General features: G+C 41.4%; 1 protein-coding gene across 1 annotated transcript in view; it reads left to right on the forward strand.

Moving 5' to 3' along the window:
• dmxl1 (Dmx like 1) overlaps nucleotides 1-12,479 on the forward strand; it is a gene marked incomplete at both ends in the record, with an annotated part of 45,355 nt that extends 32,876 nt beyond the window's left edge. Inside the window, 16 exons of the mRNA XM_079222144.1 lie at nucleotides 385-587; nucleotides 882-1,030; nucleotides 1,276-1,361; nucleotides 1,484-1,685; nucleotides 2,125-2,242; nucleotides 2,650-2,712; nucleotides 4,468-4,554; nucleotides 5,968-6,086; nucleotides 6,707-6,854; nucleotides 8,247-8,307; nucleotides 8,706-8,833; nucleotides 9,440-9,517; nucleotides 9,700-9,791; nucleotides 9,984-10,036; nucleotides 10,489-10,706; nucleotides 12,243-12,479. Coding sequence (XP_079078270.1) covers nucleotides 385-587; nucleotides 882-1,030; nucleotides 1,276-1,361; nucleotides 1,484-1,685; nucleotides 2,125-2,242; nucleotides 2,650-2,712; nucleotides 4,468-4,554; nucleotides 5,968-6,086; nucleotides 6,707-6,854; nucleotides 8,247-8,307; nucleotides 8,706-8,833; nucleotides 9,440-9,517; nucleotides 9,700-9,791; nucleotides 9,984-10,036; nucleotides 10,489-10,706; nucleotides 12,243-12,479 — 2,042 coding nt within the window. The remainder of the gene's footprint in view (nucleotides 1-384; nucleotides 588-881; nucleotides 1,031-1,275; nucleotides 1,362-1,483; nucleotides 1,686-2,124; nucleotides 2,243-2,649; nucleotides 2,713-4,467; nucleotides 4,555-5,967; nucleotides 6,087-6,706; nucleotides 6,855-8,246; nucleotides 8,308-8,705; nucleotides 8,834-9,439; nucleotides 9,518-9,699; nucleotides 9,792-9,983; nucleotides 10,037-10,488; nucleotides 10,707-12,242) is intronic.
• Between the last annotated feature and the right edge of the window lie 3,634 nt (nucleotides 12,480-16,113).

Here is a 16,113-nt window from a genome sequence, read left to right on the forward strand (position 1 = left end):
AGTTTTCTTTCTGACAGTCTGCCCGAGTGGCTGTCTCTCTGTGGGGTTTTCTTTTGGAGGTGACCCAGTAGCTAAATCAAATCAGCTCTGCTAAATTTATTGGGTTCTAGTCTGTAGGTCAGAGTGAAATCCATTAACTTATTGGTGTAGGAGCCGTTTACCTCACGATCTGCACTATTCCCTCGTGATTGGCAGAGAGAACCTGATGTAATGCAACGGTAACACCTGTGTATTTTGGTACTACAGTTTAAATTTAAATATTTAAAACTTGCCGTACATAGGATACGAGTGTGTGTGTGTCTATGTGATATGAAAATTCACGTGTGGGGTCAACTGAAATCATAGCTGCAGCAATTTATCAAACGCTTTCTCTCGACACCCCAGCCTCACCGAGCGGCTCGGACAGAAAGTCCAGACGATTCAGGCTCCTGTCGCCTCGCAGCGGCTCCAGGGACGAGCCTGCGATCGAGCGGGACGGCCCATCCAGTCCCAAGCATGGTCCTGTCGTGGAACAAGAAGCTGCCTCCATCTTTAAAGAACGATTTGTCCCTCCAGAGCTCAGCATTTGGGATTACTTTATTGCCAAGGTAAGCCACAATATCGGTGTCGACCCCAAAATCATAATCTGGTAAAACATTACCCCGAGTTGATCTTGAGTGTATTGACTTTTCATTGGGATAATGTTTCTTTAAGTTCATTAATTACATCATAATTCGATTTTTCAACATGTTATAGTTTCTGGAAACAAACTGGCAATTTATAATCATCCAACTATGTTAATCAGCTACATATCAACATGAATGAACACCCTTAGTTTGTTTTCTTTGTTCAGCTCCAATGGTGTTCGTCTCTGTCTTATTCATTGTTGTTGTGTATTTTAGCCTTCGCTGCCACCATCGGAAGGCAGAATAGAATATGACTCGGAGGAGAGCCAGGACAGTCAGGATGAAGAGGAGGATGACGATGACTATGAAGATGTGTTTGACCCCAGCTCTCCCCATAGGGAGCATTCAAACCACAATTCATACAGGTAGAGACACACGCAGCACTGAGTGGCTTTTACTGCAGAGTGACTCATCTTCGCCTGAATTCAAGATGAGCAAACCTGCGCGTGTTCACAGCTGTTTATCTTTCCATTGATGTTGCCTTCAGTTGCACTGCCTCTAAACTGTGCTCCACATTCAGTCTCTGCACACCTTTATGCCCCGAGTGAGCTTTGGACCCATTCAAAGTATTTATGCTCAGAATTGTAATTTTTTTCCCCTCTCTCCTCAGTTGGTGTTTGATGCGACTGGCTATGGTGCAGCTTGTGTTGGTCAACCTCAAGTCCTTCTACCCAATGGCAGGATATGATCTATTAGGTAAACTCTAAAATACTCCGCACACACTGTCTTATACTAACGCCTGGGTTGTAGCCAAGTGCTGCCCTATTTCTCACTGCCTGTCTTCGCTAATCTAATTGTCTTGTTTCTACTTAAAACAGATCTGCCTGTGGGCTCTCCTCTTTGTCACGCTGTGCTGAAGACGCTGCAGCGATGGGAGCAGGTGCTACAGAAAAGGCTGGAGATCTTCGGGGGCCCTCCTTCAAAGTACATCTCCACCCTCCTCCAGGATGAAACGGCTGCACCGGGCCCCGCCCTGCTCCGACACAAAGCCTTGTTTGAACCATCCAACACCCCCTTCAGGTACCACCATGAGCTGCAGATCAGTAGAACAAGTTTCCTTTGTTCCTTTTTCTTTAGGTTGAATTTTAAATGAGACAGCCATAGCGTGTTTTGTATTGAGAAAGCAGATATACAAAGCAGTTATACCCTTCAGCTTTTAAACATCATGAATAAGTGATGCTATTTAATTGATTACAGTTTAGCCTTCAGCACCAGATATATCTGTAAGACCCATTCACACCAATAAAATGTATTCAAAGTTGTTTCCTTCAGCTGATGTCACCCCTATTGATTTTTACGTACGGGATTTACTGTACGTGCTTTTGATGCGTTTTGCCTTAAGCGCCAACTATGTGGAGTTTTCAGATCCGCACAAATCAGAAAGGATGTCTCCTAGCACATTGTGTTGTGCTTCAGGGAACGGATGCAACTGATTTAATGTGTTGTGTATTATTTTCAGAACTAGCCACCATTCAGCACTGCCCGTGAAGCGTCTCTGGCAGTTTCTGGTCAAGCAGGAAGACGTGCAGGAGACTTTCATTAGAAACATTTTTACCAAGAAACGGGACCCAAATGAGGTACGCCATGTTTACACAATGTTCTCACCATGCCAACCTTCAGCATGAACCGTCTCCGTGTTGCACAGCTAGTACATTGTATTAATTGTCACAGAATAACACATTAACTATTTTGTTATCAATAAAATCCATGACATGTTCCTGTATATTTACTCCTAAGGCAAATTGCATCGTTATTGCTTTTACCTCCCGGTTGGCGCACTTGTGCTTTTTTTTGTTGTTCTGCATGCCAACCATGTGTATTGGTATCCCCTCTACTTGCATGTTGATGCTTTTTAATTGGATTCCAATAATTACACCCAGTTTGATTAACCGCACAATAATTCAGTTTCTGTGTGTGTTTGACTGCATGGTTCATTACTTGTTGTATGTCTGTGTCCCTGTGCGGCTTCCTCCAATCATTTAAGTCGGGTGAGGACCAGACTGACAATATGAAATGTTCAGGGATGGAGGAGACGGGAAACAATCAGGTACTGCGGCTTCAGAATAATTTTGACTTTTGAAATTGGGGTGGGATGGGCACCAAATCTCAGTTCCAACCCACTTGTCTGTGGCACCAAGTACTGAAAACGGTCACGAACTAGAATGTGATTATATCCTTACTCTTGTTAATTTATTCTTTGATCAAATATTGTTTCTAGAAGTAATTGTTCAGTAGTGTTGGTAGTGATATTTAAAAACGATATCAAACAATACCCAGCCTTAGAGGTGGGATAGAAATGTTTTACTCCTGGGGATTATAATCCTATAAATGTAATATTTTTAAGTAAAAAAAACCCAAAAACATACCATTTGAATATTTTTCAAAAGAACTACTTAACTCGTGATTGTGTAAATACTTGCATTCATTTTGCAAAAAGAAAGTGTGTTTGGTCATGTAGTTTTCCAGCACATGATGGACCGTCAGAGCATCGCTCTAAAGGTGGTGTCAAAATCAAGTTGGGTTAAATTGTGAAAGCTAAATCTGCAATTGATATTTATACATGTTTAACCGTGCATCCATGCACTCTGGTAACTCTAAACTAAATTGTGTGATGCTTTTAGTATTAACGGTACGTACAATTTGTCAAGATGCACTTTTATGCAATATTGATGTTGTGAAACCTTATGAAACATGCCATCACTGTACTGTAGTGTGAGAGGCAAAAACTGTGCCGTTGATTAGGTATGAGAGCATGCACATCGTGTGCCCATCTATTCGCCTCCTACAGTGGAATAGTAAATGTGGCCTGTCACATATAATCTAAGAAACATAGAAATTGTGATCTTGACAGAATTCCAGTCCGCATATTTTCTGGACCATGAACTCTTGACTGTTCCGGCCCGTGTTTGACATTAATCTTACACTTAGCTGTCTAAATATCCATGTGAATGGGAGCCAAAAAATCTGCAATTTGCACTGTACATCGATGCTTCATAGAGGTTTCTAATCTTCTGGCTCTCGCTGTGCAAGCTGCCATGTTGTAGCGACTCCATTTGGTTCAGTGTTAATTAACCCAGTCTCTCAGAGGACAAGCTATGAAGCTGAATAGCTTCTGATTAATGGGCCACACACTGTCGCAGTGAATCTGTGCCCCACAGGGATTACGTGCTCGGCGAAAATGGCAAACCACCATATTTAGATTCCTGCAACTCAAGTTTTACTTTATTCCATCTGACAGAAAGAGACATGGTCTTTTCCCCTTGAATAGATGCAGTAAAGACTTTAATTCAATCTCATGCTCAAAGGATGCCCGTCTCATTTTGAGTTACATCAAAATCGCACATCTCTATACTATATGCATAGCTACAGTGTACCCTACTCTGCCACCGCATCGCCTCGGAGGACCTCTATGGCATAGTGGGTGCCTGATTGTTGTGCTCATGCTATCCAATGGCATAAACCCAGTTATGTTTGCACCTCACATGTCCTCTCCTGACCTCTAAAGAAAAGACAAACTAGCTCGAACATGGAGTGCAACTATTCCGCCGTATAGAAACCAAAAGAGGAGGCTTAGCTTGATCAGCTCTGTCTTCTACTGCAAATATTTTGACACCTCATTCATCAAGCGCTCGATTGGATCTTGTCAGGTCATTGGTTCTGTAGCATGAAGGGAAATATTCTGTATCTGATGTTATGGCTGTTTGTCTGCAAGAAATGTTTACCGACATTTTTAACTATTATGATCGAATCGCCATGGTAGTGATTTGTGTGTGTTTGCGCATGTGTTCCTTCCTCTGTGCAGACTGAGTCAGACCTGAGCTCAACCGGAGGAAAGGCACGCATCATCCACAAGGAATCTGACATCATCACAGCCTTTGCCATCAACAAGGTACAACTCTTCGACACAGGTCACTGAACAACATAATAAATATATCTATCTATCTATCTATCTATCTATCTATCTATCTATCTATCTATCTATCTATCTATCTATATCACAAACTGTGACGAGCATATTGTGTTTCCAATAAATCACTTTTATTTAAACCACAGAATTTCCACCTCCAGTATAAGCGATATGATTCAATTGATTTAGTAATGGCAGTTTTTATTTTAAAGTGATCAATATGTTAATATTAACAGTGGGTCGACTGTCTGTCAATAATCAAAGGGGCCACTAGTTGTGACGAACCCACCGAGGATCATCGCCCGTCTCTGATGTCTCTCACTGAGCTGGAAGGAGCGATTTAGCGCCTTACAGCAATAAACAATATTGGACCAAACGCGTGCCAGAAACACAAAATGCATGTTAGTGTTTGCTGCGCCTGCTTGATGTGTAGATAGGCGCCATTTGCCAATTCAATTTCAAAAGATGATGATATGGGAGTGTTGTGTGTCCCCAAGTGGCAAAACAAAATCAGTCAATACTGCTTTAAACTACATATGCATGCTAACTTTATGCTACGTATGCATGCTAACTTTATGCTACGTATGCATGCTAACTTTATGTTACGTATGCATGCTAACTTTATTTTACGTATGCATGCTAACTTTATGCTACGTATGCATGCTAACTTTATGTTACGTATGCATGCTAACTTTATGTTACGTATGCATGCTAACTTTATGTTACGTATGCATGTTAACTTTATTTTACGTATGCATGCTAACTTTATGCTACGTATGCATGCTAACTTTATTTTACGTATGCATGCTAACTTTATGCTACGTATGCATGCTAACTTTATGTTACGTATGCATGCTAACTTTATGTTACGTATGCATGCTAACTTTATGTTACGTATGCATGCTAACTTTATGCTACGTATGCATGCTAACTTTTCATACGTTACAAATTTCCCACCAACTAAATCAAAATAAATGATGTAGTCTGAATTGAAAGTATTAAAATGTGGTCGATTCAAAGGGAATTTTTAGGAACATTAATGTCAAATATTTTGCTTTTACCAATGGATTCAAAGCACACAATTTAAATTCATAACTACTATTAAATTCTTTTGGCGAACTCCGACACAATGTCATCGCTCCTTTGATGTTGTGTTTTTTATTTTATACGCATGGTTCGCACTTTGAGCTGCTGCTTGAATAGCTATTTATTTAAAGGGAAGGAGCTGGTGATCAAAGGAAGGTGCACCTCGGGTCATGATTAAAGTTGGATTTATTTTTTGTGACCACAGGCAGAATAGAGTTGGAAAAAGTCCCATTACGCCTCACTCTATTTCCCTCACCCTTATCCTCTCTGTCGACCCCCCCCACCCACTTCTGTCTTTTTACCTCCCAGGCAAACCGTAACTGTTTAGTCATGGCCTCCACCCATGACATTCAGGAGTTGGATGTGTCATCCATCTTGGCCACACAGATCTTGACATGGATTGATGACGAGGATGCAGAAGTCAAAGGGTAAAAGAGCAGTGTGTGTGTACTGCACTTGTTTAGACCAAGAGCTGTGAGTTCACTCAGAGTAACGTCAACTCACTTTTCACCTTCATACCAGCAGAGCTAAATTGAGTGTGGGTGTGGAGCAGTGTGATTGGTTCAGTAATGATTGTGTAGGCGGTGTGTATGCATCTGCATTGTTTGTGTGGATGTGCAGCATAATCTATATGCATCGGAGTATGGCCTCTCCTTTAGTGAGGTATTGTTATCACAGACCTGGGTCACTTTCTCTCAGTGTGCATTGTTATCATCGTCCTCCGTACTCTGTCACAGCTTCTCTATAAATGCACACAAACTGTTTTCCAATAAACAAAACAATGCTGGCATGATAGTGCTTGAATGTTGCTATTTTTCGGGATTATTAATCTTATTTTTCTTAAGGAATTGTTTACTATCTCCATTTTAAGGGTCATTAATCTCTTTTTTTTTATTATATAATATTTTGTATTGATCATCTTACCTTTCTCAATGAAATCTTCATCTGTTAATTGCTAAACTTGTCTCAAATATATCATCTCTGAACTGTTGTTTTTATTTATTTGAAGATATATTAAATACCTACTTCCTACTCTACGTCCCTGTAGTGTTGGCGGTGATGACTTCCTGGTGGTCCATGCGCGGGATGACTTTGCCGCCCTCCACGGCACCACGCCGTACACGCACAGTAGCCCCGGCACTCCCATCAACATGCCGTGGCTGGGAGGGGTGCAGACGGGCCGGGGTGCCGCTGTGGTGAGCTCTAGACCTGGAGTTGTATGTGACTATACTACCCGAACCATTTGTTTGCCCCACCTGTCTTCTGCTTTCTTGGAATATTTTCCTGATTTCTGCGCTTGATTTAAGAGCTGTGTGAGTTGTTTTGCATGTTTTTCGGCCATTAATTGCAAACCGTTCATACTTAGCTGATGGACATTTTCCAAAGCAAGCAGCTTTACACCAAATTGTAGGTGGGTGTGGGATAGTTTTTCAAATTTTTCACCATGTTCTGACATTTTATTTGTGTATATGAATATAAAATGTATGTGTGTATATATATGTATATATTTATTTTTTAAATACCTATTTATATGTATATAAAAAATATATATTTATAAGTATGTATTAAAAAAAATATGTATGCTAAGGTTTTTTTTTTACTCAATGCTTTTCTGCTTTGATTGATTGCTTTGATTGATGTCGCTCTGGATCTGCCCTTCTTTGTCCTCAGAGCAAAATCCTCAAAGCAGTTTAAGTGACTTTAATTCATAATTCATCTTGGTTTGCCAAAAGTGTCATGGCTGCTAACATTAGCGTCCCTCATTGACTTACAAAGGAAAAAAGATGTTGACGGCTCGTGAGACACCAAGACAAAAAAAAAACTCCATCATTTTTATGCTTGTTGTCAATGGAAAAGTCTTTTTAAATGCGGTTTTACTGAGCGGAGACACTTGGCATTAGCAGTGGAGATTGATTTTATTTTCCGGTAGTGGCAGTGTCTTTTGAATAGTCAGTTGTGAGTCATGTTTTGTTGATATTAACCAGCTCGCTTGTTGCTCTTGATATGCACACCGGACAGTAAGAGCCACTCTGCATCCTAATTATTTTACCAACCAGTCACGCAGTGTGCAGAGTACATTTAGAGACGATGATAAATGAAACCCTGTCTCCGGGCTACTAGTCATAACACAAGACAGGAAATAGTAACTGAGCTACAGTATATTAAGGCAATGTATGCTATATGCTGATGGCGCAACCATCCATCTATGCTGCAAGTTAAACGCAGCATTAAATAAGTACTTTGTCATAATGATTAAAATTATCATTTTTCTGACCTTTTTAAGTGGATTCTAACTACCGATGAGCCCTCTTCAGGCATGCACCTTGTTACATAAATGTTATGGCGCTTTCCACATTTACATAAAAGTTAATGACATCAGTTAGTAGCGAGCCATTAGTTTAACAGATCGAGGAAGCCAGCACTGAATTATTCTATGTGAATAAGAAGAAGAAAAAGGCTTTGTTCAACAGTCTACTGTTACATAGTTCCCTGTTGGAGAGAATTTAGCATAATGAAGTTCTGCATTGTTTTCATCTGATGTTGGCTTACTAAACATCTTCTCCTCCTCTTCACTGTTCTTCTCCCAGATGATCAAGAGAAACATCAACAATGTGAGAAGAATGACCTCCCATCCCACGCTGCCTTACTGTAAGTACGACTCGATGTGTCTCAGTAGATTAAAGGTAACATGCAGACATCACATTCCTCATGTAAAAAAAAAAAAGCGCCTTCAGGGGGATGATTACATCACCCCAAAGGTTTTTTTTTAAATGTTTTTCCTGGGCCCCGCTGCTGCTATTGATCTAGAAAAGTGAGCCCTACCTTTTTTATTTCCCAGTCAAACTGCAGAATGAGGTTTTTTGGTGGAATAATTCCCAGCAGGTCGTCAGAACGGCTGTTGTGTGAAATAAACCGTTTCCTTCATCAGTCATAAAATGCTGGGAACAAAAATGTGAAACACCCTTACCTTGGGACCAGAAGGAGATGCACTGGGGGAGGAATGAGCTGATGGCATGTTGTTTTATGTTTTATTTTTTATTTCCCAGACCTGACAGGCGCTCAGGATGGCAGTGTTCGGATGTTCGAGTGGGGTCACTCCCAGCAGATCGTCTGCTTCAGAAGTCCAGGCAACTCCAGAGTGACCAGGATACGATTCAACCACCAGGGAAACAAGGTTAGAACGTCTCACACACCTACACACACACACTTCTGTGTGAACTGTAAAATTGACGAGTTTAAACGGTTATCTTCCCCCGTGCAGACATCCCACCGTTCTTAGCTCTGTAACGCGGCTGCATTGTGACGTAAATCTGTCAGATGCAGTAACGTTTTCACACTTTGCCACAAACCAGTGGGGAGTTTGGCTTCGGCACATTTTGTTATTCAGCCGAGTGACTCAACGGCTCTGAACTCGGGCGCTCGCCTCAAGCTATTAACTTTCTCAGATGGTGCCTCTCCTGTGCCAGAACCATCTTATCTGCCTGTTCTGGCCAAAAGAGTGAAATATGCTTTTTAAAAAAAAGTATAATTGGAAGGAGAGGACGGGCCGAGCGCTCGCTGTTAGTTATGTAAGTGGTGCTTGAACTCGTGAGGCTGTTGACGTGGTTTTTTTTTTGGAAGATGGATAGATTTGAGCGCAATCCAACTGACCAGAAGGGGAGAGACGCTTCTCAATGGGTGCAGAAACCCAGAAGGAGCACACGACAATACGTCTTTGTCTGTCCGATCGGGTCGTTTTAACTCAAAGCCTGATATCTGCTTCTCTGAATGTTTGGTACAGTTTGGTATCGTGGACGCTGACGGCGGTTTGAGTCTCTGGCAGACCAACACCAGCGGGAATGCACCCAAACCATACCTGGTAAGAAAGTCCCCCATCAACGCGCTACCTTTCCACTTTCCGACATGTTTGTTTTTTTAGTTGTGTCCGTCTAGACGTTCTCAGTGTCCTCACGCTTTCCCCCTGTCGCTCTTATTTTAGTTTTCGCTTCTCCCGCCGCTCTATTAGTGTCACTATTCGTCTTCTTTGTCTCTCTCCGCCAGACGCTGCAGTGCCACAGCAAGACGGCTCACGACTTTGTCTTCGTGGGCTCCTCCTCCCTCATTGCCACCGCAGGTCTTTCAACAGACAACAGGTACGAAGGGTTAGAAGGACAAGTTTGTCTCCAGTTTCCTTTTAAAAATTTGAATATTCTGTTTCGCAAACTTGTAATTAAATGCTGAATTATTTCCACTCGGCTCCACTGTGCTGTACAGCGGGGTTAAAGACCCGTCCTGGGATTCAAATGAGATGGATAATAATTTAGTAATTTTTTTCCACTCCACAGGAACGTGTGTCTGTGGGACACTCTGGTAACGCCGGCAAACAGCCTTGTTCATGGTGAGATGCAGCCAAGAAAAGTACAATCTACTCGGAACAGCAATTTAGTTTAGTTCAAAACCCAATTTCAAGAAGTCACCTTGGAAATTTGACATAAAAAAAAAAAAAATCTGACAATTTATTGAATCCAGTTGATATATTAATTGGTATATTCATTGATTATTAAATATAATACATTGTATCTATGTAATATATATTAAATCAACATGTTACTTGACATTAGTGCTGCAACCAACGTTTATTTATGTATAATTAATTTACAATTTGAGAAAATAATTTAATTAATTAGTGAATTGTACTGATCATTTGTTATGTTTTTATCCACCTTGTCTTCTCTGCTCTGTCCTCCTGTTAAATTTACATTTTTAATGTTTCTCTCTCAATTTTATTCTGTTCCCTCTGATTCATCCACTTTATTCTCCTCCATATCCCTCCTCTCTCTCTCTCCAAAGCGTTCTGCTGCCACGAGTCCGGAGCCACCGTGCTCTCGATGGCCTCCAGGCAGCAGCTGCTTATCACAGGCGGGAGGAAGGGCTGGATCAGCGTCCTGGAGCTCGCCCACCGGCACCAGCGGCAGAGCTTCCAGGCCCACGACTCGCCCGTCAAAGCCCTGGCCGTCGCTCCGACGGAGGACTGCTTCATCAGCGGATCAGCCGAGGGCAACATTAAGGTATTTTAACTGCTTGGTTAATGCAACTGAATACATGTGACATTATGTCATTTTGTTTTAGGTTTTTAGCATTTGATAATTTCCCCCAACACTCGGTGAAAATGCCTCTCCCTCTCCTCCGCCTCAACATTCAGACGACTGTTGCGTTCCTCCATGGAGACGGTGAAGCCCCGTCAACGTCGCTCAGAACCAATGTCACGCGTACGATTAACTCTTGCTCAGGAAAACGGTGTGAAAAATGGAGACTGCTTCGCCAGGTGAAAGCAGGTTGAAAAGGAAACAAGGCAGACTGGAACAGGCAGGAGACGTCGCCGTCTTCCTCTAATACATTTTTGCGGGTCTTTTAATCTTTTTGACTTGAACAACGATCACGCTGCTGTCACTCCGAGGATGAAGCCACTGCGTCACGTAGATGTACAGGAAATGGTGCAGTGCACATCTGCTTGAAATTCAAACGACTTTCGTTCTCGCTAAGGGAACACACAAAAAAAAAAAACCTTCCAAAGCTGCGTGTGATGTTGCTCATCTGAAGCTGATTGAAAATTGAACATGGCTGAGCTGCAAATGTTTGAGCTTTTTTAAAGTTTTTTGATGAGAAGCCATGGAAGTGGAAGATTAATATGTGCAGCCCTGGTTCTATGAAGTACCTTATCAAAGGAAGAGGCTTCTAAGATGGGAATATGAATCAAAGTTGCTCCGAGCTCGCCGCGGTTCAATATGACGAATGTAGCGAAATCCTTGAAAACGGGTCACAAATGTTTAGTTTAGTTTGAGGCTAAACGGCTAAATGGTGTTATTGTAGGTTGTTGGTGTATTTTATGACAAAACACTTTATTTTTATTGCCTTTTCATCATAAAAATAAAAAGGGAAAACAAGAACTTGACCTTTTTTCAAGGGCTCTTTTCCTGTTTTTATCGCCGACATCGCTCCTCTTGAGCTGTTATCCTGTGAGCTAACGGTTCCGTATCCTAGACTCTCGGTTATCGGTCGTCCATCTTGTCGTGGCGGTTCTGCTTTGTACCACCTCTTCGTTTAAAAGCCTTCTCACGAGCTGCTAACGAGATGTTCTGCAGGGCTTCTCTTCACACCGCCTCTCCTGTCGCATGACCAAAGCAGATAATAATTCTATATTTCTGTGGAAGTGTCAATGGGGGTGAAGCTTTACTGACGTGAGAATAGTGCTTCATCCCGACTCATCCGTCAAGCGTTGTTGGATGAGATACTGTTGGTTACACAAATAACCCGCGTTCAAAGCTCTGTGCCTGAGCCCCAACTTCGGCCTTTCCGTGTCAGGAAAGCGTCGTCGCACGTCAGAAAAACACTGACGCGAAAACGGCATCGCAGAACTTTTATACATGCTTTTTGTTTTACCAAGAAGAAAAGTTTCCTGCATAAGCTCAAGGGAACGGTTCGCAGGATTCCTCGCAAAAAAAAAAACAGAACATCACCAGACTTATTCTTTCATATGCTGCACTGTTTAAAAATAAGAAATGATCTCCATGCTCACTGCTGTCCTCTTCCCCTGGACTTCTCAGATCTGGAGCCTGGCCACGCAGTGTCCGCTCTACACCTTCCCAAACGAACACGCTCGCCAGTCGTTGTTCAGGAACCTCGGCACGGGCGTCATGCAGATCGAGGTGGGGCCGACCAATCACATCTTCTCCTGCGGCGCCGACGGCACCATGAAGATGAGGGTCCTCCCCAACCGCTTCAGTGTCAACAACAACAACAACCACGGAAACCTCAAGAACGACGTCAAGTTCATCATATAAGAAGAACGGAGGTGGTTAAAGGATTAGAATAACGTGAAGTCGCCGCCGACTTGAAAACCTCAATGTCGAGAACGCCGCCAGTGTTAACAGTGTAAATGAAGAAAGGCTTCCAGACTCTGAATGGGACACGAGCCGACCGAGCGCAGGAGCTCGACGAGTGTTTTAAAGCTGCAGTGGAAGTCAAAGTGAGTCGGGTGCAGAGACAAAAAGGCAGTGAGGACCGAACAGCACATGCAGAGACTTTCTTTTTCCTTTTCTTTTTTTTTTGCACATGAAGTGAAGTTGTAGAAGAAGCAGGATTGTTAAGAGGCTGAAGAGCCGAAAGCTGCCGCGTTGTTGTTGTTGTTGTTCTTCGACAGCTATCGCTATATCTTTTATTAGTTAATATTAGCACACCAGTCGCGATGACGCACAGTGGAGCGCGTGGAGCCGCCGCGTGGTCGCTTTGAGGTTTCAGACGTCGCCGCAAGAATGTACAACACTGTTGAAACTCACTCGGCACAAAGCAGTGAGGCCGGAGGGCGTCGTCCAGAGCACATTGTCCCCGGTCCCCGGGGTTTTCTCCTCAACACAAGTGGAGGACACGCAAACCACACTTTAGGAGTTACAGGATGTCCATTTCCACCATCACTTTTGTCGTTATCACTTTTTTTTTTTTTTTTTAATTCAGGGCGTTCGGCTGCCACCCTTCTCCAGCCGGACCCCGAAACGGATTTTATAAAAGGTGGGAAGAATAAAACGCTTCTCTCTGAAGATTAAAAACTATGCAAATCCACTTTCTGCCGGAGAGACGACCCTCTTTGTCCGAGCGTCGACTCTCCTGCAGAAAGAGACGACGCATTTCCCCCAAAACACGTAGAGAAATGTGACTTGAGCTTCTTAATTATCATTTTATTACCTAAATGCGACATTTCTCTTACTTCATTTGCACATCCACATGAAGCTAAATTATTTGTGGTGGCCTGTGTGCGGCTACACGAGGCTGGAGGTCAGGAATATACATGTGCAGTACGATACTCTCTCGACGAAACGCAGTGTATATTTATTATTATTATAAGTGTCCTTAACCTCTGAAACTACTTCTACCATGCTGGCACACTCCTATAGTGCTATTGGTCCTGATATGGATAATTATTGAAGTTAAATTTAAGCTGCTTTGTGCAACTCAAAGCCCTCGTTGGTGTGAGACGCCACGAATAATAATGTTTCTGGTTGCGTTTTTTTTTTTTTAGATGTTCAATATTCCGCTTGAGACCATGTAGCAGGAAACTTGGCGGTTGACAATGGAAAGGGTTTGAGGTGGAGGCAGTTAAACGCATTTTAATCAATACGCTGTTGTGTTGTGGAAATGTTTCATTCCGATAGCAATGTGCTTCCCTTTCATTGACTCCAAACTTTAATTTCCCACGTGGACCGTGATTTGAAAGCTGACTTGGAAACAATATTGTTTGCCTTGTAGTAATCTTCATTGTATTAGAGGTCTCGCTTTTTCCGGCTTGACGTTGGTCCAGTTTTGCCTCAATTATAGGACTGACTTTACCGTGACTTTTTTCAGTTGCTCTATTTGTATTTCATGCAAATGCAGAACACATTGCCTTCAGTACATGCTTGGGAAATGTAGTCTAGGTTGGAGTGTCATATGATGTCTTCCACGTAAATTAGGAAGAGATCCTGTAGCCGTTTAGTCTGAAGGATTCTAATCCCGCCGTGAAGCGACCTGCTCCTCGATCCTCGCCGCGCTGCTGGAGGGACACAGATGTACATTAGCTTTGATTTCAGGGAGGATAAACTGAGGAAAAGCTTTTTAGACGAAGCACATTTATGACAATTATGTATATACATCCATAAACTAGGCTTCTCATAATGAGTACATAATCATAACGACGAGTCGTAGATATTACAAATGCCACTTTATGAAGAATATCATTCTGACAAATACAGGTATATTTATGAGATATGTTCATATTTAGGGTTATAGATGGAGTGACCAAAAAGCAGATGTAATGAAATTTCCTGCTTTTTTTTTTTTTTTTCTCCCTCTCTCTTAAAGGGTCACCAATTCTTTCTTTTCTTTTGTTTCTTCTCATTTCCTGATGTGGTGTTGAGCAACGCTCTTGTTTTCTCCACAACTCAATTGGTTGGTCAATGATGTGTAACTCCTGCAGCGACTGGAGATTAAGTACTTTTTATCAAAGCAAAACTCTATGTACTACCAAAACTGTAGAATAAACATATTTTTTATCAAATTGTCTCTTGCTGAACTGCTTATTTTCATTTCCAGACTCCTCCCGACCAGCTCAGTGCTACGCTAGCTCAGTGCTACGTCAGCGCAGCAGCGCACGAGTAGATTAAACTCACTCGGCTTAACCAAAACCCCTCAATCTTGCAAATGTGAATTTGATCAGATAACACTAATTGTATAATGATGTCATGTAAATATGGAATAAAACAACGAAATGTAACACGAGTAGAAGTTTGTCATTTTGGAAAACTGAAGTGAGCACATTATATTGGTTATTATGTTTGTGATGCAACGAACGTCTCACTGGAGAGCCACGAGAGTATTAGATGCAAAACCTAATACCAAATTAGTATTAAAGTAACTTGTTGCTATTCTGAATTACTTTACTCCATTAAAGCAAACGAAACCATCATAATTACTTATATGAAATGTTGAAAGTGACATTTTTTCCATAAACAAGTAAAGTTTTAAGTTTCTGATGTGGTTGCATTGTGAGGAGTAAACAATCTTTACATCTAAAGGGATTTAAACAAAGTTATAGTATGTAAGAAAAGCTATGGGACAGTATTTCAAAAAGCCATATATTATTAGTATGTCAAAAGAAATAATTTAACAAGTTTTTTAATTCGTCAAGTCATACAAATTTCATAGTATAGTATATTAAAGTCATGTGTTGGAAAAAGTCATAAGACTGTCCTGGTAAAGTACGTCAATGTCATAGTCAGTTAATGTCAAAAATAGTTTAAAAAAAATGTGACTGAAATATAAAAATCGATGAATAAACAATGGTTGGTTTAAAAAGGCATACAAAGTTATGGTACAGTACGTTTAAAAGTCGTGATTATAGTATGTTAATTGGAAACTTTACTTTCATTTTTTTATGACTTTCATGGCATATATACTAGGTTGTTTTTTTCCATACCATAATATTACATTTATAGGGCATACTATACTAGGTTTTTTCATAACATGCTTATGGCATACTATACTTAACTTGTTTTAATGCCATACAATACTATAACTCTATGGCACACTATGCTATAACGTGTATCTCAGGAACACCTTGGGAAGATGTCCTGAAATTTGGTACAAATCAGAGGATTCCATTCAAGGATTTTACTATATGAACATAATTCTGTATTGAAGAAGACTTGAAACCGAGATTGAGACCATAACCTCATGTTTACAATATTTATTGAGGGAATAAATCCAGAGAGAAGTAGAGCCATTTCCTCATTGACTTCTATACAACCAGACTTCTTTCTGCAACTGGAGTGGCCGCCCCCTGCTGGCCATTCGAGAGAATGCAATATTAAAGCTCTTCTGCATCGGCTTCACGTTGCAGAACCGGAGGTTGAGGTCCAGACGGCTTTATGAGGCGAAAAGTAAACT

The sequence above is a fragment of the Taurulus bubalis genome (genome assembly GCF_910589615.1).
Source record: "Taurulus bubalis genome assembly, chromosome: 8".
In the NCBI taxonomy this organism is placed as follows: domain Eukaryota; kingdom Metazoa; phylum Chordata; class Actinopteri; order Perciformes; family Cottidae; genus Taurulus; species Taurulus bubalis.